General features: G+C 40.6%; 1 protein-coding gene across 1 annotated transcript in view; it reads right to left on the bottom strand.

Annotated features, from left to right (window-relative positions):
* The window catches only part of CSMD1 (CUB and Sushi multiple domains 1), a 1,821,542-nt gene that overhangs the window by 591,468 nt on the left and 1,203,155 nt on the right, over positions 1–26,919 (bottom strand). The window contains exon 7 of the mRNA XM_036838958.1: positions 3,981–4,058. Within this exon, the coding sequence (XP_036694853.1) occupies positions 3,981–4,058 (78 nt within the window). The remainder of the gene's footprint in view (positions 1–3,980; positions 4,059–26,919) is intronic.

Here is a 26,919-nt window from a genome sequence, read left to right as displayed (position 1 = left end):
CAGGGGAGAAAATGAGCCCTGAAAGCCAGAGGGAAAGACCACTGTAGGGTCAACCCCTTTGAAAGGAGCTGTGACCTTTGGCCTCTGCACCTTCGAGCACAGCCAGCTTGAGGGGATTTTGCAAGAGTGATAAATACCCAGACCTCACAATCATGCTTCCCTCCAATCGTCTGCTGGGGCTTCTTACTGGCAGAACACAACTCACAACCACAAGAGGACTGCTATTTTTTTTTAGTTTCCACATATAAGTGATATCATATGATATTTGTCTTTCTCTGTCTGGCTTACTTCACGTAGTATGATAATCTCCAGGCCCATCCATGCTGCCGCAAATGGCATTATTTCATTCTTTTTAACAGCTGAGTAATATTCCATTGTATATATATGTACCACATCTTCTTTATTCATTCACCTGTCAATGGACATTTAGGTTGCCTCCATGTCTTGGCTATTGTAAACAGAGACGGGGAGGGATAGATTGAGAGTTTGGGATTGACACATACACACTACTATATTTAAAATAAACAACCAGGACCTACTGTATATCACAGGGAACTCTGCTCAATACTCTGTAATAACCTAAATGGGAAAAGAATTTGAAAAAGAATAGATACATGTATATATATAACTTAGTCACTTTGTTGCACACCCGAAACTAACACAACATTGCTAGTCAACTATACGCCAATATAAAATAAAAATTTTTTTAAAAAAGAGGACAGTTGTTACCGTCATCCATTCCTGTCAGGTTGTAATTAAATAAGCTCCTCACTGGTGCTTGGTAGCAGACACAGTCTTAGATTAGGGGGTAAAGGGATAATTACACAGCCTTTGCTGTCAAATTTCTTACTCTGTGAGGCATCTCAAGAAGACGACTCATAAATTAAAAACGTCTATATACAATGAAAACTACCAAAATAGAGATCCACACAAGTGAGGTGGGATGATAGCTAACAGAGGCTGTCAGACCCTACACTAAGCATTTTTTGAGTATTTTGTTATATCCTTTTCCAAACCCTCAGGTGGAGGAACTGAGGCTCAGGGCAGTTACGCACCCTGTGCCAGAGAGGCCTGTATGCTTGAATTTAACCTCGAGAACAGCAGAGGCTGTGGTCTCCAAGAGAAACCCAGCTCTCAGGGTAAACCAGAAATACAGAAACTACAGTTTATTGAATGGCGTGAAAAATAACGAGGCCAATACCAAAGGCACCACATTTAATATAAATACTGAATGTAAATAAATTAGCTAATCTGTGTATAAATGATTTAATAATAGTGTCAGTAACTGACACATCCGCAGCAAGTGTCACCACATGTATAAAATATATGCATCATCTTCATGTTCCCTCTCACACCCCATCAAAACGGTAAGGGGTTCACCACTTCCTAGGTGAAGGCTGTGTCCTGGGTGAGGCTTCAGGGGCCTGTGTTCTGGGCTCACCTCCTATGAGGAACCAAACTATTTCCTAAGATCTTAGAAAACAAGTCAATGCTCTGGATCTTACCTCCTCCTCCAGCAAGTAAGATCCCGGCTGTTTAGATCCTTGGTTGACCTACTGTGAATACAGTCTTTATGTCTCCTGTTTGTGTATGGAAAGTTCGTAACGGGTATGGCTGGTGGAATGCCCACTATATGCTGTATACTGGAACAAGCAATTTACAAATACCTTGCTTCATCTACTCAAAAAGAATCATTACCATTTTACTTTTATAAATGATGAAACTTGGACTTGAATACGATACATACTTTTACGACTATTGAATCCTTGTCTCTCTAGCTTCAAAGCCTATGTCCTTTTCTCTATGAAGCACTTAATTTAGTTTCCTCAGCCACATCTTCTGCACAAATAACATTTTACCATTTATTACACTGCTGATCTTAGAAGGCATTCCTCATTTCCTCTAATGATTAATTTTCAAGTCTAACAAAAAAATAGTTTAATACTGTTGGGAGAAAGGACAGAACACTTTCTAACACCAATGAGTTATGACTCATTTGTCAATTTGTGTTCAGATAAGGACCCACACATATTCTTTTTATAAAAAAAACTTCTGCCTGAATGTTACACTAGCAGATAAATTTGATGTCTACTTGACTGCTATCAGACCTTATACTGATTTGAGGTAAGGGTTCACCTGATGTGTAGTTCTATGTTACTGTGGATCATTTCTGCAAGGTTTTTATCCATAAAATATAAATTTCAAAATAACTATACATACCACATCCCCCACTCTATTGAACATTCCAAACTAATGAGAACAAAATATTAAAACTTTATTTTAAAAGAATGACCTCCTTTCTTTCTGTCCTCCAGTAGTTTTGTCCTTCACTATTTATAAGTCCAGTTTAATTTGAACAATACTGCCCATGATTATCCAACAAGAAGTACAATGAAAACAGGAAGTGCATTTACAGGTTGATTTGTGTATATGTGTGAGACCTAAGGGCCTGAATTGCAGTCAGAGACTGGAGCATCCCCCTTGAATAGACTGTGTGTGTCCCCAAAATTCATATCTTGAAGCCTGGACCTCCAAGGTGATGGTATGTGGAGGTGGGTCCTTTGGGAGGTGATAGGTCATGAGGGTAGAGACCTCATGAATGGGATGAGTGCCCTTATAAGATACCGAAAAGGTGATCTCTCCCTCTCTCCACCTTATGAAGACACAATGAGAAGACAGACTGCTGTCTGTGTTAGGAAGTGAGTCCTCATCAGACACTGAGTCGACCAGCACCTTGATCTTGGACTTCCCAGCCTCCTGAACTATGAGAAATAAATTTAAATCACCCAGTCTATATTATCTCAAAATGTCTAAGACACACCTGTGTCTGAAGCCTACATCCTAGGGGTCTGGGTTTACCTCTCTGTCCTCCCCAAGTGCCAGAGGACAGGGTCATTATACAGAGTCGATGGACTATCGTTACACAGGCAATCACTAGGAAGCCATAAAATAGGGATATTAAGAAAGCAGAGGTAGGTCAATCTACAATGTGATTTTTAAATGATTATTATTGTTGTTTGTATTTGCTTTTTAGTTTTAATGTGATATTTGTCAGGGATAAAACCTCACACACAAGCCCAATATATCACGCAGATAAAGTAGAGTTGGTTGAACTGAGGGTGCTCCAAATGACCTCAAGCGTCCTGCCTGTACCAACTGCTAGTAGTGGCAAACCAAATAAAATACATAGATCCCAACCACTGGGATTCTTCACCAAGAGAGCAGGTCAGCGGGAACACCACAAGAAGAGGTCACCAGGAATGAATAGCAAAGGTACCCCAAGAGGCTGAAAATTTTAAAAAGAACATGACGCAGGGGAAAGAACCACCCTGGAAATAAACCCACTTGAGAATCTCAATGGAGCCTTCTAATCTGCAGTGAGTAGGACAGGCAAACCCATAGTGAAACTGTGACAAAATGCAGAGGTTAAGAACACAGGACTCGGGGAATAGGAGGAAACAGCTAACTGTGCCTGGAGAAGTCAGGAAAGGGTTCCAATGGTGAGGCTCTAAGACCACCTGGGCTTCTGCATGCAAGGAAGGCGGCGAGGACACTTCTAGCAAAGGCACACATGACACAGTCTATTGGTCCTTTTGGCTAAATTATGGTGAAGGGTGTTAAGGAAGGAGAATGACAAGACAAGACTCCTGTGCCCCGAAAATCAATCTGGTATGTGTCGTATATACTAGAATGGAAAGAGAAACTGAGATCAAAACACCTGAGAGTGGAACAGCTGTTTAACAGAGAAATCTGGAAGGTCCAATCTCAGTGACTGATGAGGGTAGAGAGCAAAGACGGGTTTGAGATGCATTTACGAGATAAAATGAATACCCAGTGTAGATTCTCTCTCCCAGCAAATACTCTGAAGGTAGGAAAGCAGAACGAGATGAAGTGGGAAAGGCAGTTTATAGAATTACCTCTCCGGAACCGCTCCCTCTAATGGACATATCAATCCTCATACAGAAAGAAAGAGGACTTACAGACGGAGTTTTTATGGCTACTGTCCTTGCTGGGAAGCATCTTGACTCCTCTTGACTTCAATTCAATCGCCTTTTTCACTGGAAGAAACAAAATAAAACCATTATTTGGTACGACTCAGAGAGATATCATAAAATTGCGTTCTATCTTCACAGCATTTCCAGTCATAACTGCTTTCTTACCAACCCCTGGAATATGAGACATATTCTAAGGGGTGAATGATGCAAAGCAAATGAAGTACAAGAGCCTGTGAATAATTAATGCAAGTCTATCAACCAGCAAGATCATATCTTATGATAGCAGTGTCAGAAGCTAAAAATAATATGTAGTAAGATTACCATCTACACCCAAAGCTGCTTACTACCAGCGATGGCAAATTCTACAAACCATTTCGCCAAATGACCCAGCAGACTGCTCTCTCAACTTACATGCAGTGACTAGTTTTCTAAATTTGCTACATACATGAAAAATTTTGAAGAAAAATGAAATTTATTCATTCATTCACTCATCTAGTCATTTAATCACTCAAAGTTTAACAAATATCCATCGATGGGAAGCTAGTAGGAGGAAATGTTCTAAGTGTGGGTGATTAAATGCTAAGAACACCAGTACTTACAGACCCTCGTAACCTACAAGCAATATAAAAAATGTATGACATTGGTTTCTAAAGTCATAGTTCTCAGGCTTTAAGTTTCTTGACTTTACTAGGTTCTGCATTAAATATTTTAAGAAGTTCCACTTTTGTGGTCATTTCTGGGGAAAAAAAGTGGGAAGTCATTTGTGGGAAGAAAATAGATAATAATATTTTAATTTAAAATTTTCTGTTTTGAATATTAAAATTATCATATCTTTATTAAAATTAAATATTTTAATTTAAAGATTTCTGATTTACATATGATTTACATATATGGACCTAGAGTAGCGTGAAGACCTGGGCTCAAATCTTTGCTCACAACTTGGTAGCTATGTGGCCTGTGTAAGTTACTTAACTCAGAGCCTGTTAATTTATCTGCAAAAGGAGTGTGATGGTTACTTTTTATGTCTACTTGACTGGGGTCCAAAGTGCCTAGATATCTTGTCAAATGTTTTCCTGGGTGCTTCTGTGAAGGTGGTTTTTGGATGAGATTAAGTTTTAAATCCACAGACTGAGTAGAGCAGATTGCCCTCCCTCCATGGGGGTGGGCCTTATCTAATCAGCTGAAGACCAGAATAGAACACAAAGCTGACACCTTCCTGGGCAGAAGAGAATTCTTCAGGCCTGACTGCCCTCACACTGGGTTATAATTTTTTTTCAATATTATTGCTTTTTTTCCTTCCAATTTTATTGAGATATAATGCACATACAGCACTGCGTAAGTTCAAGGTGTACGACACAATGATTTGACTTACATGTATAATGAAATAATTACCACTATATGTTTAGTAAACATCCATCATCTCATATTGATACAAAATAAAAGAAAAAGAACAAAATTTCTTTCTTGTGATGAGAACTCTTAGGATTTATTTTCTTAACTTTCATATATAACATACAGCAGTGTTAATTATATTTATCAAGTTATACATTACATCCCTAGCACTTATAACTATAAATTTGTACCTTTTGACTGCCTTCAACTAATTCCCCCTCCCTCCACCCCTCGCCTCTGATAAATGCAAATCTCATCTCTTTTCCTATAAGTTTGTTTTTCTTTGCTTGTTTTTTGAAGTATAACTGACCTAAAACACTATGTCAGTTCCTGGTGTACAACACAGTGATTTGATATTTCTGTACATTTCAAAATGGTCAGCACGATAAGTCTAGTTACCATCTGTCACCGTACAAAGATGCTACATAACTACTGAACTATATTCTCCATACTGTACATTTCATCCCTGTCACTCACTTATTTTGTAATTGGAAGTTTGTGCCTCCTAATCTCCCTCACCTATTTCTCTCCCTCAAGCCCTCTTCTTTGGCGACCACCAGTTTGTTCTCTGCGTCTTTGACAATGTTTCTGTTTCACTACATTTGTTCGTTTGTTTTGTTTTTTAGATTCACATAAAAGTAAAATCATCCAGTATTTATCTTTGTCTGACTGCCTTCATAGTGGGATATTAATTTTTTTTCCTGCCTTCAGATTCAAACTGAAACGTTGGCTTTTCCCGGGTCTTGGTCCTGCCAGCCTTTGAACTAGAACCACACCATTAGCTCTCTTGGTCTCCAGCTTACTGACCCACCCTGAAATCTTGGGACTTCTCAACCTCCATAATTGTGAGAGACAACTTCTTATATTTCTTATATAGGATGGTATGATATATATCATCCTATTGGTTCTGGTTCTCAAAACAGCCCTGACTAATACAATGGGCATGCTGATATCAAATGCAGGGGAACAGATATGTGTTCCCTGCACTATACTGAATGCACCATATTTAGGAACAGACCCTGGACGTTGTGGGCTCTGTACACGACAGTGTTTGTTGCTATTTTTGGATCACTTGCATTCACATGGCTTCCCCAGAGGAGAGATTGTCCTTCCATCGCTGATGTTACTGGACATTTGTTCCCTCTCCCCGTCCCTTCCCCTGGTCACTGAATTTTCTGACCCTCTGGGTACCACGTGTCTGTGGCTCTACCTCTCAAGGCCCTCATCCCACTTCCCATCTGGCCTCTGTACACTACCTTATCTGACATTTGTACACTACCTTATATTTAAGGAAGCATCTTCAAACACACCATGGTATTTAACTCTTTCCACAACCCACTGAAGTAGGTATTATGAAGATCCTTACTCACATTAGGAAATCAAGGCTCACAGATTTGTTGAGAGGACATAGGGAGTAAGATGTGGGATTTGGATTCAAATCTTCCCACTCAGAACCCAACACCCTTCATTGTATTCTGCCCACTTGACAATGGAAGGTATGGAGGTAGAGACTGTAGGATCCCGACACCTGGAAAGAAGCCGAAAACGCCGAAGAGCTCTGTGCCTGGAATTCAAATCATTGCAGCATCACCAGGGTTAAATTGCCAGGACAGTCTATTGACTCTGCTATTTCTTTTCTCTCTGCACTGACAAAATAAAAGCTGATTCTCTCCCATTTCCCACCTTCCTCCCAAAACCCAAGCTTTTGAATTCAAGGAGAGAAGCAATTTCCTCACGTTGGTGTTGACAATTCCTTTCCTTGTCAAAGGAGGCATTGAAGAAAACCTCCCCAAAGGAGGGAATTATAGGAAGTTGCTTCAGAAGCAAGGGGAGGGGCTGGCATTTGAGCAGGTTCAGGACCAGGTGGGGAGACGGCGGCTTTCACCAGTGCTGAGATGCATGACAGCTACAGGTAAGCCATGGACGCAGGGCATCTGATGTTTGGAAACTGGTCACAAGGTACTGAGGGTGAGGCAGGGGCCATCTCTGATGGGGCCTGTGGTCAAGCTGAGGGATGGCCTCTCGATGGATGTCCAGGAGAAGAGGACCAAGGAGCACTCCTGTGATGGGGAGCACCCTACCTGAGAGGACATCTTGGGATGCTATGGAATGAGGTGTGTGTGTGGTGGGGTGCTGCAGCATGGTGTAGAAAATGGGAGGACCCAGACAGTGACAGATGCCGGATGTTCACCAGTGGACTAAGAGGAAGACTAAGGGTCAGATATGATTAGACAGAGGTATTGATCTTTGCTATGGAGCCATTTTATAACCATTGCACCAACATAATGGCAAGCTGGTACTATTTCTACCCCCCTCCCCACCCATCCCTCATTTGCTGCATCTTTCCTTGAACATGGAAATCTCTCTGCCCAGCCCTGAGGTGGGGGGAAGGAGGAGGACTCTGGATGGAGGACAGGAGGGGCTTCAGGGAGGTGATGAGGGGAAAGACCCTTTGAGGAGGGTCCCTTCCTTTTCTTCACAACATTGCCAAGAACCAGGGCTGTCCAGAAAGAGGATGTGTTAACTTGAAACAAGTTAGAACTCAGAGGAGGGGAGAATCTACAGCAGTACAACACCATCATACTGAAGAAAAGAAAAAAAAAAAGTTCCCTGGTGGATGTTAGCTTCACTCAGCTACATACAGCTACTTTCTGTCCTTTCCAGGGAGAATGTCCATGACTGACCCCTAATTAAGCTCAGCCTGCTCCTTGGACCCTCCCAGCTCCCTCCCCCGGCCCCAGAGGCAAGAAGTCAAAGTTCACTGTGATCTTCCACACACATCAGACTTCTCTCAGGAAACCCAATCCTACCATCTGCCTCTGGTGTCCTTGGAAATTCCTGTACCAGATGATAGAATTCAATGTCTAACACCATAGTTTACCCATAATGAGGAGCTCAGAAAATTCCAAATAAACAAATAAAATGCAAAATTGTTTCAAACAAACTTAATTTACTAAATACAGGGACGGACACCATTGAGAAACCTCACAAACCACAGAGGAAATTGTTTCAAATATATACACCAACTACTGACAAACTGAAGAAATCAGGGTTTGGAATTTAAAATACAAGCCCTTTTTTTGGACTTATTATTAACTCAGAGGATTATCGTGATTTTATTAATACTTCTCCAGGCTAAAAAATTCCCTTCAAGTGGCACGTGAAAAGAATATTCACAATTATTGATAGCAATAATAGTGAAATCCTTGGAAATCCTTTGAGTTGAGAGAGCTTACTATACAGGTGCGTGCACATACACACATATATATACTTTCACATTTATTTTATATTTCATTTATATGTTATGTATTTTTACATATTACACACTATATATTTAATATATGTTATATATTAAATATTTTACATATTATATATATTACTGTTGTATAAATATTTTACATTTATTATATATAAAATAATGTGTAAAATATTTATGTATATAACATACATAAATTAATCTATTGAGCTTTCTTGTTAGAAATGTTCTTGTTATCTAACTTAATTTGTCTTATAATTATTTAATCAATAGCTTTCTATTAAATTTGGTAAGCAATTATAGTCCATAAGCTATTAATCTTTTGTATTTATTAATACACTGTCCTTTTATATTGTCATCTTAGCAGATATGATAATTCAAATTCCATTATTTATGTTACCTTATTCTTGAATTAGGAAAACAAAATATTTCAGAAAAATATTTTTGGTTCATGTGTTGTTTGGAAAATATTTTGTTTTCCTTTATTATTGGGGAAAAAAAATCTAAACTTTTGGATTATCTCAGAGATTTTTGTTAATCTTTTTCATTTTGAAGAGAAATATAAATGATTTGTAAATAATATATTTTGAGGAATCCCAGTGGTTTGCATTCTTTCACTTACTGTAAGGCTTACTTTTTTTTCTAAGCATTTACACCATAATATTTTAGAAATGCTTTCAAAATATTAATTTGCTTCATTAATAGATCCAATTATAGCAACCCTTACTTAAATCGTTTAACATTTCTTCATTAGATTTTATGTGTTTTATACTGACGAAGAGTCATCAAAATTCATATCACTTTATATTTTTAACACATATTTAAAAATTTTTTTAAACTGTATCAAAGTATCTCTAAGAATCCCTAAGAATCACTAAATATTTCAGTATGGACCCACTTTCCTATTCTCTGTTAATTATATAAATGCATAGCTCATGTTGATGCTGATAAAAATCAGTTTAATCATATGACCTTATATGGTTGTTATCGTAGATGACGGAGCCATTCCCATCTAAAACCAGAGCCTCCACCTCTGCACTGGGGCTCATCACCTCAATAACATGATGCCATCATTTTCCTCCTTCCTCACAATCATTCTTTCTTTTCTGCTTGATCAATCCCATTATTATACAAACATGTTTCACTTCCCATCTTTAAGAACCGAGACAAGGGCTTCCCTGGTGGCGCAGTGGTTGAGAATCTGCCTGCCAATGCAGGGAACACGGGTTCGAGCCCTGGTCTGGGAAGATCCCACATGCCGCGGAGCGACTAAGCCCGTGAGCCACAATTGCTGAGCCTGCGCGTCTGGAGCCTGTGCTCCGCAACGGGAGAGGCCACGATAGTGAGAGGCCCGCGCACCGCGATGAAGAGTGGCCCCCACTTGCCGCAACTAGAGAAAGCCCTCACACAGAAATGAAGACCCAACACAGCCATAAATAAATAAATAAATAAAATTTAAAAAAAAAAAAAAAAAAGAACCGAGACAAAACAAACAAGCAAAAAGGCAAGCATGCAAGCAGCGAACAAACAGACCAGAACTCTTTCCTGCCCATACTCCCCAGAGCTGCCTGGCCCTTTTCTCTCCTCTCCTGGGAACAGTGAGAGGAAATTCCTCCAGTGAATCATTTTCTTTGATCTCTTCCCATTCTCTCCTGAACCTGAAAACAGCCCTATCAAGGTGAGCTGTCACCTCCCTGTTGCTAGATCTTGTGGTCAGTCCTCCAGTTCCCTTTGTCTGTGATGTGAGGTCCCCTCCCCCCATGTCCAGACCCCACACGCTCTGGTTCTCCTCTGATTCAATGGTCACTCCTTGTTCATAAGTCTGAGCGTCGTCCTGTGATGCTTTGGTATTTATCGCCATATTTTTAAACTTTCCATGTACTCCCTTGACCAAGATCCAATAGAAGTATTATAATCATCTAATAAAATATCATTAATATTACAATATTATTAATGAGTAGTAATTTTTAAAATTACTATGTATTTGACACTCTGCAAGGTGCTTTATATACATCCTGTTTAATTCCACCGCAAAGTTATAAGATTTATGGTGTTTATTATGGAGAAAAAAATGAGTTACAAAGAGGTTAAATAATTTATCCTAGGTTACAGGGCTTAAGGTGGAAGAGCTGTCCTGGAGCTGGGGGTCTGATTCTAGAACCTGATCGCTTTACGAGGAGGAGATGCTGTCTCCTTTATAAATGATACCACTTGTTTTAAAATTTTCTTGTTGTAAACAGTTTGTTATTGGATTATACAATATAATACTTATGTAACTATATATTAGTAAACATGTCTTATCATACTACATTTTTTTAAATCAGGATTTAATTGACACTTCAAACCATTATCTAACAAATCGTTGAATGAACGTGTATGTTAGCTGCTTAAACATGGGTTAAATATTTATTAATATTCATCCTGTTACAACAAAAACTATGTACTGAGTCACATACCATTGAGTGTGTTTTCCTTTTCTATTGAATTTATTATGATTGTAGTAGTATATGGACATTGTAGAAAACTTGGGAAAACCTAAAAATTATCAAGAAAAAACCAAAAATAACTGACTGAATAAACCCATCACCTAGAGATGACTGCTGCTATCATCATTTTTTATGTATTTACTTCCAACCCTATGTATATTGCACATATAAGTTAATAGGACATTTCGGTAAAGACACATATATGATATTTACAGAATAAAAATAAGACTGTAATGTATTTTTATTCTGCTTTTATGACTGTTTTGAGCATTTTTGCTTATTACATATTTCTCATTAGATAGTGTGTGTATGCATATATATATATATATATATCTTTTTTTCCCCCCAGGCTTGAGGGATCTTAGTCCCCAACCAGGGATTGAACCCAGGCCCCAGCAGTGAAAGTGCCACGTCCTAACCACTGGACCACCAGGGAATTCCCAATTTTTAATCAGATATTGAGGTCACTGAATACTTTTGAAAAACACTTTTAATGGATTGGTCACAATATATTTAATTCCTTTACTCTTAGATATTAGCCTTTTTCTTACTTCCTGCAGTTGTATATGATACCAAACAGCTTCCAACACATCATTAAACTCTGATCAGTTTCATGGAAAAAAAAGGGCCAGAGTTAGGATTCTTTGCTCAAGGTCTTAACACATAGTGCTAAACTGATTTTTAGGAAACTGTACCCATTCTCCTCACCAATTGAATATAATATCTTGACTGTATCGCCTTTGCCAACGTTGTTTTATGTTTTTAATTAAAAAAATTTTTTTGAAGTATAGCTGACTTACAGTGTTGTTAGTTTCTTTGTACAGCAAAGAGATTCAGAGAGAGAGAGAGAGAGAATGTAAGACGTATACATGTTCTTTTCCAGATTTTTTTCCCTTACAGGTTATTACAAAATACTGAGTAGAGTTCCCTGCGCTGTACAGTAAGTAGGTCCTTGTTGGCTATCAATTTTATACAGCATGTAAAAGAAAACAGTTACCAATTTGATAACTGAAAAATGCCACCTCACTTTTATCCGCATTTCAAACAAGTAAGGTGCTTATTCCCTCGTTCTGTGAGATAAACTCTCCTATAACGTATTGTCTCGTGGTCTACAGAGCCGCCCCTCCTTATGCAGCGGGGACACGGCTGTTCCGAGGCCCCCAGGGGCTCCCCGAAGCCGCAGAGGGGAGCGGACCCAGAAATTCCACGTTTTCTCCTGCGCACGCGCCCGACACCAAGGTTAAACCCTAAATCGGGCCGAGTCAGAGACGAGCGCCAACAACGCATCACACACGCGAGAACAACGAGAACCACCGGTCGCGCTAACAGTCATGCGCCTGCGGCCTCTCTCGCCCTCACACTAGCTGACTCGACGGATTGAATGCCTTGCCCGTCGCGACTACGCACCGGTCACGCGCTGTGGCGTAACTTCGGCACTTGGAGGTGTGAGAGCAAAACCAACGCGCGCTTCTTTTTCCTCCGTCACAGTATCCCCGGCAAAAGGCTCTTACCCGAGGTCCTAGCCACCTCAGCAGGCGAGTCTTTTTCTTCTCATTCGAGAACTTTCCCTGAAAGGAAGAGCCTCCCGGCTTCCCTTGGGCACATTCCAGCGGCCAGCGTCACTCCTCCTGGGCTTTGGGGCCATTCTTCAGTAAAACGAGGGTCACGCGGTACCGCGGCAGCCCGTCTGACAAACGAGTGGCAGCTAAGCTACTGACGGTTGGACCAGCGGCACTACAAGATTGAGTCTCGTTCACAGCGCGAACCAGCTGACCTCGCGAGATTTCCTCACGCAGCTGACCTCGCGAGATTTCCTCACGCGCGACTCCGACCAGCGTGAAATTTACAACTTCTCTACTGTTGACTTCTGGCATTTTTCCGCTTAGTGTTTTGGGACAGAGGTTGCCCTCCGGTAACTGAAACCTGGGAAAGTGAAACCGAGGGCCAGGGGTGGGGAGCGCTGCTGTACATTATTTTATGAGGTTTAATTGTTACTGCAAAAAAACTTTTTTTAAATCTAGAAATAATTGTTGTCTTGTCTTTGCTAGGTTACTCTTCCGGCAGCTCCCTTGTAGGCTTAGCCTCGCTCAGGAATTCCTACATTTTTCATGAGGTTATCGGATGTCCTGGAACGTGGACCCTTGAGAAAAACTGACAACCGAGTTTTAGTAAGTAGATTATCAAATTTCCTTTTGATTCTTAAATCAGCCAGTGTCCGTTCTTCGGTTGAGAAAACCGTCCTCTTTTCAAGCTTGGGGTTAAAAGGGATCTTTTGCATCTGAAATGTCACGGATATGTATTTATTATGCTTCACAGTATTAACAGTTTTGTTGTTGATAACTCCCTGTTCCTGGCTATCAGAATGTTTTCGTCTGATGTCACTTAACAGCACTATCGAATTGAAGGAAAAAGCTTTCATGCGTGGAGTTATGATTAACGCATGGATACTCATGTCTGAGTAGTCTGAAGGGTTAGTGTGGGACACCCGCACACCCTTGGCTATTGCATTCTTTGCTAATTTAATGGGTAATTACAGTAACAGGCTTTATTGGAAGGAAGGCAATTAACTTTATTTGTCCCCATGTGCTTAAAAAATCATGGACTCCAGTGAAACAATGTTTCCCTGTGATTTAAGTTGTCAGAGATAAGAACATTCAGGATTTAACGGGGGACGCGTTGGGATTAAAAGATTTCTTACTTAGCTTTGTAGTGATTCATTGGGTTACTCCACACACTTTCTTTCAGGCACTTTCCTCCAAAATAGGGGGTGGAGGGCACCAAGAGACAAGAGAGGGGAGAAGGGGGGCACCAACTGGAGAAATTTGGGGGAAAGGGAGAAGGGGAACAAAGGGGTGAGGTGCCCCCAAAACAACTTTTCCCCTTCACCATCTCCCCTGTATTGAGGTACAGGAAGTATTAGAGGCTTGTAAACAATCATCTCAGATAATCCACACATTCCAATAAAGACTGTCTTTTTCCCTTAACACACTCTTCTCGTCTGTATTTTATGTGTGAAAAGATTTCCTCCTGAAGTTTCCCAGTTTTCCCAGTCAGGCTACCAGAATCCATTCACCTTGCAGCCTGGGCAACTGTTTCATAACAAGGTCAGGTTCAGCGGGGGTTGGTCGGGGGGAGGTCTGTCCAGGAAGCCCGGAGGTCTGAGCTCCAGTCTCACTTCTGAAATTTCCCGAAATCTTGAGCCACAGCCTTGCTTTTTGTCTCATCAATTAAGTAAAGGGCTTGAATTTTAAGGCTTCTGATATTCTATTTTCTCATTCTTATTCTAGGCAGATAATGCAGAATAAAGGAAAGTCAGTATTTAATTCAGAGCAGAGTTCCAATCTTCCCTCTATGGCTTATGACAAGGCAGACTTTGAGAGAATTAACTCCAGCGTTTTCTTCTGAAATATAAGGGTAACTTGCAGGAGTATCACTATGGATGCACAAGACGCTCCGTGCATAGTGAAAAGCGAGCTTCTGGGCAGGACTGTCAGGGAAGGTTGAAGACCATTCACACAGGACACACTCTGGTCCTCGGACTGGACGAACACTATGCATTAAATACATATTGCTGCCAGTTCTTCCCCGGCGCTCCTGCCTTCCTCTGAGTCTCCTTTACCACTCACACGAAACTCTTCACTTCTGGTCACAAACTCTGTGACAGCAGCTGGGTGTCCTAGGATTTAACTCATTTCTGACACTATCCACCTGGAGACAGTGTCAGATCCCACAGGTCAAGGGTTCAGTCCTGCAGGACTGCCCCACACACACACACACACACACACACACACACACACTTCACATGCCAGTCCCAAGTCCAGGTTGTCACCGGTGCTCCTGAATGAACAGCTATAGATCAGAGGTTCCAAGGACCCCGTCCTCGGGTTTGATCAATTTGCTAGAGTGTCTCACAGAACTCAGGGAAACACCTACTTACGTTAGCAGTTACTTAAAGAGCATGATAAAGATGAACAGTCAGATAAAGAGATATCACAGGGCAAGGTCTGGGCGGGTGTCCAGCACAGGACCTCTGTGCCCGTGGGCTTGGGGTCACCCTCCCCACGTGGATATGTTTGCTAAGCCTCTGAACCCCGTCACTACTGAGACTTTATGGAGGCTTCATCTTGTAGGCACGGTGGACGCTTAACTCCGTTTCCAGCTCACTCCCCTCTCTGGAGGAGGTGGAGTGGGGCTGAAAATTCTGAGCCTTTCATCACAGCTTGGTCTTGGGGAAGAAGTTGTCAACTCCCTGAGTACCGTCCCCGAGGAATTAGGACCATGTCCTATCACCTTAACTTCCAACAGAGAAATTGGCATGTGCCTATCATCAATAAGCCAATAGCAAGTGAATCCATAAACCAACGAAATAACCTAGTAGAGACAGCAATTAGTTCTAGATTAATAAACATATTGTGGTAACAATTAAACTCCCTATAAATTATATACAAACCATGAGACGATAATAGTCAGATTTACCTCGAAGAATAAATGAATAAAGACATGATTTTAAGTGCAAATAAAAATGAGATAGTATTTTTCAACTTCCAAGTTAGAACGCATTTTCTTTTATATGCTAAAATTCAATGTTGGAAAGGTGATATAGTCAAGCTATTCTTACATAGGTGGGCTGAGGGGAAATGGTACAGCTTTCCTAAAAATCAAGAGCCTTGATCAAAGAATCCTAATTCTAGCTTTTTATAGAAAAAAAGTCAGGGGCGAGGAAAGGAGGGAAGTTACTGGAACATCACTTCAACGACCACCTCTGCCTCTTCTATTCATGAGGTTGGTAGAAGCCATTCATTAGGATTAACTCGATTAAAACATTTGCATAAGGAATACAAGCTCCAGTGTAATACCTGTGTCCTGTCAGCCGCGGTGAGGACCTGTTGACAGTAAATCCCAGGACAGCCATTGCTTTTCTGCCACCATAAACCTTTCAATGCCTCTGACTGGTGTATTGTATTCACCTGCCTGACACTCTCCAGCAGGGGTGGCACTTCACGGTGGGAGAGAGCTCATATCTCCATGGCCCACATCTTTATTCTTTCACGCAAAGAATAAAAGCATATTTCTCGTCCATGACCCCTGGGGAAGCTCAAATGTTACCTAGTGGCAGGCATGTAAACTGAGCCCCGGGAGACTGATTTCAGGGGGCAGAGTTGTAAAGCCTTCAGACCCTGACCCTGTTCAAAGCAGCCCTACAAGGTGGGAGGCTCTGACAGTGCACCTTTGAACGACGAGGACTGGACTGCACTAAAAACATCGATTTCTTTCTCCGGCTCTGCGCGGTTCTGGAACAAACGCTGTTTCATTGGTGAAACTCCTGAGTCCAATCATTTTTCTTGCTCTGTAAGCAGCACTGCCCCCAAGACGTGGGATGCACGGGCATGCCCTTGGGTGTGTGCACCTGTGGGTGTAGGATTGTAGATTTTCGGGAGTGAGGACCAATAGGAACCTCTGTAGGTCAGCTTTTTCTAATCAGTCCCGTCAGACGATTCACCAGGTTTACACTGTCAACACCAAAAAGTTAACTGGCCCACCGGGAGACTGAGTTCATCATTTTCCCTTCAGCTGCTGATAACAAGACAACTTACGGCACTCTAAAGCGTGGAAGGAGAGAGAAACATATTTTTTAATTGTTTTGTTTCTGAATTGGAAAGGTATTTTCGGTCGAAAAGTGTTTGCTCCTTCCCCACTTTTACTTCAGTTATTATGACTTTGTAAGTACTATTATTTTGCTATTTTCTCCATTGCTTTTGGAAAAGCCTCATTAATTTCATTAAATGGTATATTAAATCAAACTTAATGTGCTAAAAAAGGGACAAAATGTAAGTTCTTTACATGGGAATAATAAAATTTCTCTCTGAATGAATTGTCATAAGCCACTTTTGAGAAATTAATTACCGGGCATTTTCCAGGAGATGCTGGATGAAGGAAATAGGGAATGAAGAGCCATTCAGTGGCTGACGATTTCTGATAGAAAACACTGATAAACCTAAATATCACAGAGACTTATCACGCCTTCCTCTTTCCTCCTCTCCTCCCATCACCAAAACCCCTACAAAGCCGGTACAAAGGGAGCGGATTTAGTGTATGTTTTGCATGTAGGGATGTGTCAGAAACTTAAATAAACAGTTATTGTAAGAGATCAAAATGCAGATATCTTCAGCTTTGGGAGGCAGACATTCGAAGGCAAAAACATATAAATATAATGACATCGAACTTCCATAAAAGTTAAGGTGAACTTGAAAGTGACTTTAATAGTTTGAAGCCTCAAAGCTAAGGAATCAACAAATTGATTAACGTACTAATCTTGACTAAACATAAGACAGTGTTTGCCTTGACCTAAAACAGATCTGAAAGCATTCTCTCATGAAAAGAATCTGCTCTCTTATCTTTGAACTTTGATCTAGAAATCTTACCTGTTGCCAATGTTCCCAATATATCCCCATTGATAACTCACCTTAGAAAAGAACACAGTGGGAAAAGTCCCCATTAGTAGAACTATTCAGTCCAGGCATGAAATGTGTGTGTTATAGCATTCTGTAAATTGCTCTGAAATAGCTTTTTTCTGGATTCTAGATTATGAACTGAAGTTCTTTTAGGTTAGGTGTTCTAATTAGACCATTATGCATATACTGAGATACGGCGGTCTAGAGAGAATGAGATTGTGTAGGGAAGTTAGTCGTGGTTTTGGGTGTGCTGAGTTTGATATGCCTATTATTAGACTTGGAGCTAAGAATTTGGCTACATGAGACTGAGCAGGGGAAAGACTCAGGCTAGAGACATGCATTGGGGAGTCCTCAGCCTACGGATGGAACTGAAAAGCTGGAAATAGATGAGATCAACTTCCCTAGCAGTTCTCCAAGAGTACTGCATATGCCCGGGGACCCCAAAACCTTCTGGGGGCCCTATTAGGCCGAAACTGTTTTCACATTCATACCAAGATATTTTTGCTTGTTTCACTCTGTAAAAAACCTGCTGGAGCCTCAGCATGAATCAAGGCAGGGGCACCAACAGGACCTCAGTCATTGTATTACTCATGGTGCTTAAGTGAAGAATGCCAAGGAAGAAGCAATGAAAATAATCAATTTTATGAGGTCTAAACCCTTTAGTGTGTGGCTTTTTAATGTTTTGCTTATGAAATGGGAAGTAACTTTTACCGTACTTCTGCTGCATAGCAAAGAATGATGCTGGTCTTGAGGAGAAATGCTTGTGCAATTCTTTGACTTCAGAGATGAACCAGCTGCTTTTTCATGGAGCACCATTTTTACTTAAAAAGAAGACTAACAGGTCATGATGAGTGTACTTGTTTTTATTGCTGCCTAAAAATTTAGAGTTGACTCTCTGTATCTGCAGGTTCCACATCCTTGAATTCAAGCAACAACAAATCGAAAATATTTTTTTTTAATTTCCAGAAAGTTCCAAAAAGCAAAACTTGAATTTGCGATGTGCTGGCAACTATTTTCATAGCATTTACATTGCATTAAGTATTATAAGCAATCTAGAGATGATTTTAAGTATACGAGAAGATGTGCATAGGTTATATGCAAATACTAAGCCATTTTATAAAAGGGACTTGAGCATCCATAGATTTTGGTATCTGAGGGGGTCCTGAATCAATACCCCACATATACCTAGGGACAACTGTACCACCAACAGTACTTAAAACAGTAAGAATGTATTGTCTCATGATTGTTTAGGTCAGAAATCCAGGTACAGCTCAACTGAGTTCTCTGGCCTGGGTCTAACGTGTAAGGAGTTGGCCGAGCTGACTTCTCATCTGGGGGACCTGGATAAAATCTTCGCCCAGGTTCAGTCAGGTTGTTGGTGGTTGGACTGAGGCCTGCATCTTCTTGCCGGCTGTTGACCTGGGGTTGCTCTCAGTTCCTGGAGTCCACCCACACTTCCCTGCCATGTAGTCCCATCCATCTTCAATGAAATGGAGAATCTCCCTCATGCTGAATCTCTCACACACAGACTCTCTCTTCCAGGGAGAGCTCCTAGGCAGGGCTCACTGGATTAGGTCCAGGCCACTGAAGACAGTGTCCTTTTCTTAAAGTCAACTGTACCATATAAGGTAGCCGAATCACAGGAGGGACATCTCATCATATCACTCAAAGGAGGAACACCAGACAAGGTCAAGGGTCGGTGGGGTCATCTCAGAATTCTGCTTATCATCTTCAGATATTCAGGTTTTCACATTTAGGTACAGTATTTGCTGTTACTTACCTGAAAATAGTCAGCTATTTCCGGAAAAGTAATTGGATGATATTTTTTCTGATGATGACATTTGAGTGTTTAAGCAAATATCAGGATTATGGAAAACTAGCATATCTGCCTCTGTGGTTTTTACAACCTCCTAATACTTCAAGACTTTTCTGAGCTCGTAGGTAGTGATAGTAACAAATGTGATATTTTAAAGATACTGTACAATATCTATTTTTAGATTTTGACGCCAACCACATGGAAAATCTAAATAGCGACCCAACAATTTTAAAATGACTCGCGCACGATGTCACGCCACAATGCAACGGTATTGTCGTGGAATATAATGCACCTGTTCTCTGGGGCGAGAGCTCCAAATCAATCAGCAAAACCTCTAATCCAAGATCTGGTAATAATCTCCAAATAGTCTAAGCAACCAGAGAAATGCAATTTGAAAGCTAAAGTGGACAACCTTTCAGAAAATTATGTTGTTGACTATTTGGCAAACTCTCTCATGACAGGATTTACTACATTCAATATGTAACTGCGGTCTTAAAACCACTTCAGGTTATTAAGGCACACTCTTCCCTGTCCTTGTCATACGACTAAGTGTTCGCTGGGGGAATGTTTTAACCCGCTGGCATCCGTACAACATGGAGTACATGGTGTTTTCTGGTGGACCTCAGAGCAAGACCTTTCCAATCTAGTTCTTCCACCACTCGCTAGCCCTAAGGTCAGTTATCCTTACTAAGTCCTAGATCCTCACGCACTTGCAAATGGGGCAATGGGTTATCCCCAGCAAAGCAAGCTATAGAATAAGCACCAAAAAAAAAAAAAAAAAAAAAGACTTGACAGAGACCAGAGCACAGCAGGACTGTAAGACCACATGATAACCGGTTTGAGTTCATTAGTATATCTTAGTACAGAGACACAAGGGGTGCATTGGAATATAAGACACACTTTTCTAAACCCTTTTCCCAAGATCTTGTATCACTTGCTCCATCAAAGTCCTGGGGCTTCAAGTGTTTCCAGCCCGAGGCCCTGAGACCGTCCATCTCTTTCACCCTCAAGCTTTGATCGTTCCTCTGTCCATCAGACTTTTCCATTTGCAAATGGATCTACTCAGAAGGAGACAATATGGTCACCACGATGGCTTCTAGCGCTTCCATTTCCTGAAATAGTGATTCCACCAAAGAAGTGAATAATGTGGCTTCCTGCTAATATTTCTGGCTACTAAAGTGGATAGATTAGAGGGGGAAACATTTGGACTCCCTGGCATTCACGGCCCCTGACTCAATCATTTCTCTTTGCTGGTGTTTCCTCAGGCTCCAAGGCAGCTTAATCCGTGGGATTCAGTTTCCCTGGGCCTGATCACCATTGAGTTTGACAGAGCAAATCTCTGGGTGCTCAGAGCAAAGAACTCCAGCCATGATGGCTTTTCAGACCTGTTCTCCCTCAATTGACTGATGTCTACTCTGGCCATACATTAGTGGTAGGGATTGATTATACTTGATAGTTTGCAACCACCAATGAATTTTATACATTTTATGCTCTTAGTACCTACAAGTACACCCTTCTGCTACCCCCGCCACCAAAAAGTTGAGTTTTCTTTCTAAGGGATTGATCTTCCTGGCATTTATTATCCTCATCAAGGACACTGTCCTTATCCCATTTTATGAACCTAGAAACATCCACTGTTCCAGGTTGATAGAAGCAGCTAGGAGCTCACTCAGAGATGAAACTCTGAAGCCAAGATTATGACATGTTCACACACAATACAATTTATATTATGCCAGATATTTTTTTAAAAATATGTTAGAGGTGATAAGAGAAAGTGTTTAGCCATTATAATAGGTAGAATGATTTACTGCCTCAAAGTCTCATTTCTTGCCAATGGTTGCTGTGTTCTTTAACGTTTTAGTGTGAAAGAAGTATTTCAAGCATAAACAAAATTACAGATAAAGGCATTCAGAATCCACATACTCCCATCACTCAACTGCAGTGATAAATATATTATTATTTATTATTATTTTTAAGTCTGTACCCTTACAAATGTCCCTCCCTACCCAGGTGGTTTTGAAGCAAACCCGAGACCATAAATTCACAAGTCCATAAATATTTCAGTATGCATCTCTAAAAGATTAAGATGGTTCTTAAAATGAATGACTAAACTCCCTGGCGGTCCAGTGGTTAGGACTTGGTGCTTTCACTGCCGACAGCATGGGTTCAATCTCTGGTCAGGGAACTAAAATCTCACAAGCCATGTGGCTCGGCCAAAAAAAAAATAGAATCCTCATTTAAAATGAATGACCAGGATACCATTATCATATGTAAACATACTCACAATAATCCCTTGATATCAGATATCCAGTCAGGATTCCAATTTCCCTAGTTATCTCATTTTAAAAATTAATCTAATTCCATATTTAGGCCTCAAATATGATGTTGACGTGTCTCTGAATTCTCTTAAAATTCTATAGTTTCTGTTTCTTCTCTCACCCATTCACTCTACTATTTATTTACTGAACACAGTGAGCTGTGTTTTGTAGAGTTTCCTGCTGGTAGATTTTACTAACCATATTACTGGGAAGGTGTTTTGTATCCTTCTCTGTCCTTTGACTGTCCTGTAAACTGTCAGCCAGATAAAGCCTGGATAAGATTCAAGCTTAATTTTCTGGCAACGATTCCTCATAGATACGTTTTGTATTTCTAACAGGAAACACAGTGTATGGTTTACCTTTCTTTCTGTGATTTCAGGAGCTATTGATGACCGTTATCTAGGTCCATTATTTCATTAGGGGCTATAAAATGATGATATCCTTCCTCCCAGCCAGGCTAGATATTATTACAACTTGATTCAATTATATAAAATACAGTGTTGGGCTTATGAATATGAGCTTGGGAGTTACATGGATCAACATTAAATTTGGGTTCTGTCACTTAATAACTGCAGGTCCTTGGGCAAATCACTGAAACTTTCTATTACTCTCAGTATTCTAATGCAAAATGCTATAATATTTGCATCCACCTCCAAAGGCTTCTATGAAGATTCTGTGAGATAATGCATTCACTTAATTTTTGTTTGGTCAAAAATCGATGCTGAAAGAAAGACTTGGATGCATTCCATTTATCTGGGAAGGGTCCTGGGAACAGGAAAGTGGAAAGAGAAAGGGAAAAAGTATTCACTGATGAGTGAGGTACTGCTTTGGGCACCTGGGCCTCAATCCATCTGGGGTTCCTTCTAGGGAACCATGTAGAACAAAACTTTGAGAGGATAAAAGGTGGAGAGGTTTACCCACCAATTCTTTTGTCTCCTTGGTTGAGGGGGCTTTCTCTCCCAGCACCTCCAGGCTGCTCTGTGTTGAACAGGCTCTCAGAGCAAGGAATCCTCAGGAGGAGAAGCAGAGAGAAGAGGGAGGTTGAGAATGGAAGCATGAGCACAGGAACTACTGACCTGGCTGCAGGAAACTCAGAGGCAGGCTGAGGGCACCTGTGGGCACCCACAAGGGCTTCTACGTGTATGTGAAGTACTCCTCACGGTTCCTGGCCTGGAGGAAAGGCAAAATCAAGCTTGGCTTCCATGATGTCTTGGGTATGAAGAGGTTCAGAACACACCACCCCCACATATGCTCCTTTGGCATACTGATTTTTTCACTGTGAAGACACTTGAGAAAGAGCAGCTGCAGGAAAAGCTCCCTTCCCTCCGCCTTCCTACCTGAAAGCAGGTCAGGAAATTTCCCCTGAGAAAAGTGCTTTCCCTGCCCTCAGAGGAGAAAACAGTCTTATCACCATAGATGGGGGTGGGGGGTGCCAACCTTGAAATGGACCTGGACAGACAGACCTACTGAAATGACCCTCATCTCCCATTAGTTTCACCCATATGTTTCCATCACTTTGCTACAATTTATGGCCTTAAATCCCTTTTTCTTTCTTTTTTTTTTTTTTTTTGACAACATAAGGAATTCTTTATTTTTAATTACCAATTTATTAAATCCCTTTTCCTTTGTCTTGTCACTTCTCCACACAATTATTGTTCTTTGTTAAAAAAAAAAAAGATATATAAGTTCTTGGTCATAACCAATTTTTGGGTCTTCATTTTTCCTATTGAGGCTCTCATGTGCAGGTAAAAATACGAAGTAAAATTTGTAGGCTTTTCTCCTATTAATCTGTTCTCTGTTAGTCTTATTCTTGGGCCCAGTCACAGAATCTGAGGGGATGGGGAAGCCTTTCTTCCCCTACGAGGACCTGCATTTATCATGACGTCTACTAGCTCTAGGGCATCACCTCACTTGGAAGAAGAATAGTTTTTCTTTGGGTGAGAATATATGGGAGCGTCTTTCTAGTCCTCTTATAATACAGATTAAAAAAAAAAAAAAACTACTGAGCTGAAATTCACATAACGTAAAAGCGGCCGCTTAGAAGTAAGTGAACAATTCAGTGGCATTTATTACATTCACCATGTTGTCAATCACCATCTCTGTCTAGTTGCAAAACATTTCCATCATTTCCAAGTAAAACCCCTTGTGCGCATTAAGGAGTTTCTCCACCTCCCCACTGTGCTCCCCAGCCCCTGGCATCACCAGCCTGCAATCTGTGTCTAAGGATTTATCTCCACACACAGATTTTTGCTGAATGCCTGCCTTTGAAGGAAGGAGATGGAGAAATAGTCCATTTCAGTGGAAATACAGTCCAACATAGAAAGGAATGTTGAGTATCTTGGTAAGAGTTCAGGATTCCCTAGCAGATATATTAATAATAACACCTGCCAGCTATAGTCTCGACTAAGAAAACTCAAACCCACTGCAAGTGAATAAATCAGGGATAAGCACGTGAGCCAACACAGCTAATATGGCTGGGTTGATTTGGTTCCAGCACTTCAGAATTTGATATAGGATTATTAAAAATATGAACTTTAGGAAGAAGATCTAAAGCCTAAAGATGTACTGAAAGGAATTAGGAGTTAGCATCAATACCACCAGGCCAGCAAAAATGGAGGAAGCAGAAACTAGGAATGGGTAGCAGTTATGAAGCACAGAATTTACGTATACCGGGTAGAGAGACTGAATAAGTGATCAGTAATAATAACAATGACAGCAACAAGATGTATTGAGTGCTTATATTTTGGACATGCAAGGTTTTGTTTATTTCTCACAACTTATGAGTAGGTTTCCATTATTATCCCTGTTTTGTAAATGAAAAAAATAAGGCTTAGAGCACTTAGATGATTTGCCCTAAGGATTAAGAGCTGAGGTTTGAAACCAGGTGACTGACTCCACACCCTTGCTCCTAATGAACTTGGTGGATGGTTACAGAGCTGTAGCAATATTATGGGAGGGGCAGAATGTCCCCTTTCTCAATTTGTTTTGGATAAAGTGTACTAGTTCCCATGGAACCCTCTTTTTTCCTTAAGCTTGTTGAATGAGTTTCCATTCCTGGGACCAGAAGAACTTAACAAAAATGAATACCACCAGGGAAAGAGGGCCAGGGAGGGGTGAGCTCCTGGTGGGAGCCCCAGGCGAGCTCTGAGTAGGGGCCATCTGAGTGGTTGTCTTGGGAACAAGAGCATCCAGGAGAGGACTGACTCTACCAATTTAGCAGTTTCGCCCGGGGCCGCCTCGCAGGGCAAAATCTTGATAGGACGCTGCACTCTGTAGGAAAGCTTAAAACCTCTCTGTTAGAAATAACCTTGAGCAAGTCATTTAACCTTTGCAGAATCTGGTCTCACCATCAATAAGTTGATGAGTTGTCTTTTGAAGGACTTTTTCAGCTGTTACCTTTCAATGAAATTAAAAATAAACAAGTTCTACTGATCAAGTCATTTCTCAGGATAACCAAGAAAACAAAGAGAACCATAAACCCAATAGTGAGAAGTGGAAAATATTTACTAAACATCAGGAGAGCTTCTCAGATTATTCCGTGCAGGATGACGATTTTATGCTTGGGCAATCCGCCATGAAGATAGTGTTTCAGAGACCCTCATCTTTCTAGTTTGTTTGCTTCTTTGAGGAAAGTTAAGTCCTCAATTAATTTTTTTAAAAGACAGAAAGAAATGATAAAAAAGCCTCCCAGATGAACTGAACCTCTAGGAATAAAAACTGAAAAGACAAATGCTGAACTATCATGGCTGAAATTCTGAGTCCCAGGGGTTGTAAGAGCTGCCGTGTATTCAATCTCATCCTGCCTCATCTCAGATGTTTGTCAGTAAAGTGATCCACAGTTACGTGAAAATTTATTGTAAACTGAGAAATAGATAATAGATAATAGAGTTTATTTTTTACTCGCCATCTGGTTCAGGTAGAAGGGAATTTTTAAAATATATTTCTGATTAGGCGTGTGAGTGCATGTCTACATGTACGAGTATGTGTGTGTATATATGTACAGATACATGCATATGATAGTGAATAAGCTCAAAAATACATACAAGCTCTTTCAGATGTGAGGAATTTTAAAAGTGAATTTATGAGTTCCAGTGTACTAAATTAATATTTAATAAAGATACTTATTTAAGATTACTACACCAGTGATATACTACTTAAACCATTTAATTGATGCATGTAATTGGAAGGCTGCATTTCATGGTGAGAACTGGCACCTTCAATTCCATATCTCCTACCATCTTCCCTGTGTGTACACATGATATCTGTTACATTACATCTTGTTCTCTCTATCACTGCTACTCAACCTTTATCACTGATTGATAAAGGCTCTTGGACAATATAAAGTAAGAATGGGTTTGCCTCTGACTACAAACATCCATGATACTTCTCAATTTAAATAATGGAATTTGAAATATCATATCTGCTCAGGTGACAGTATAAAAAGACAATGTATTGATAAGTATAAAAGATTAATAGCTTATGCACTGTGATTTCTTACTTACCAAATTTAATAGAAAGCTATTGATTAAATAATTATAAGGCAAATTAAGTTAGATAACAAGAACATTTCTAACAATAAGAAAGCTCAATAGATTAATTTTCCATAGTACCTTGTGTACCTCTGCAGGGGCTTCTTCTGTAATCAGATCTCCCAGTGTGCTAGGATTGGGGGGTGGGTGGTGAGACAATATTTACAACGATGCATTGCCCCTGGTATCCACAATGAAAAATGTCTAAAACAGCTGCTGCTACAATAACAGTAGGACAATATTAGGCAGTTTTACGTTTACAGTTATAGACATAACTCTTCCATTGCTTTGCTGAGCCCTGCGGAATAACCTCTGTCTTTGTTCTAAGAAGAGCGATCGCTCCCCAGTGGTGTGTAATATGGGGGGAAGGAGGGAAACTACGTGTTTACTTCTTAGAATAGGTGGTATGGGTCTGAATGTGAGAGGAAGAGAGGAAGGTAAGCTATCAACTGTGGCCCTGTGGATACACAATACACTTGCACAACTCTTGTCAATAAAGAGCATCCGTTCAGTTCACACATTCACAGGTCAGGGCTCCCCGGAACGGGGCACATGTTCATTGAAGCATCTCCAAGATTTCCGTAATGTTTGTTTACCTGATTACAATATTGAGTGACATCACTCAACAAGGATTCCACACTTGACTGATACATTGGAATTAACTGGTGAGCTTTA

The sequence above is a fragment of the Balaenoptera musculus genome, chromosome 21 (genome assembly GCF_009873245.2).
Source record: "Balaenoptera musculus isolate JJ_BM4_2016_0621 chromosome 21, mBalMus1.pri.v3, whole genome shotgun sequence".
In the NCBI taxonomy this organism is placed as follows: Eukaryota; Metazoa; Chordata; class Mammalia; order Artiodactyla; family Balaenopteridae; genus Balaenoptera; species Balaenoptera musculus.
This window is presented reverse-complemented; position numbering and strand designations above follow the sequence as displayed.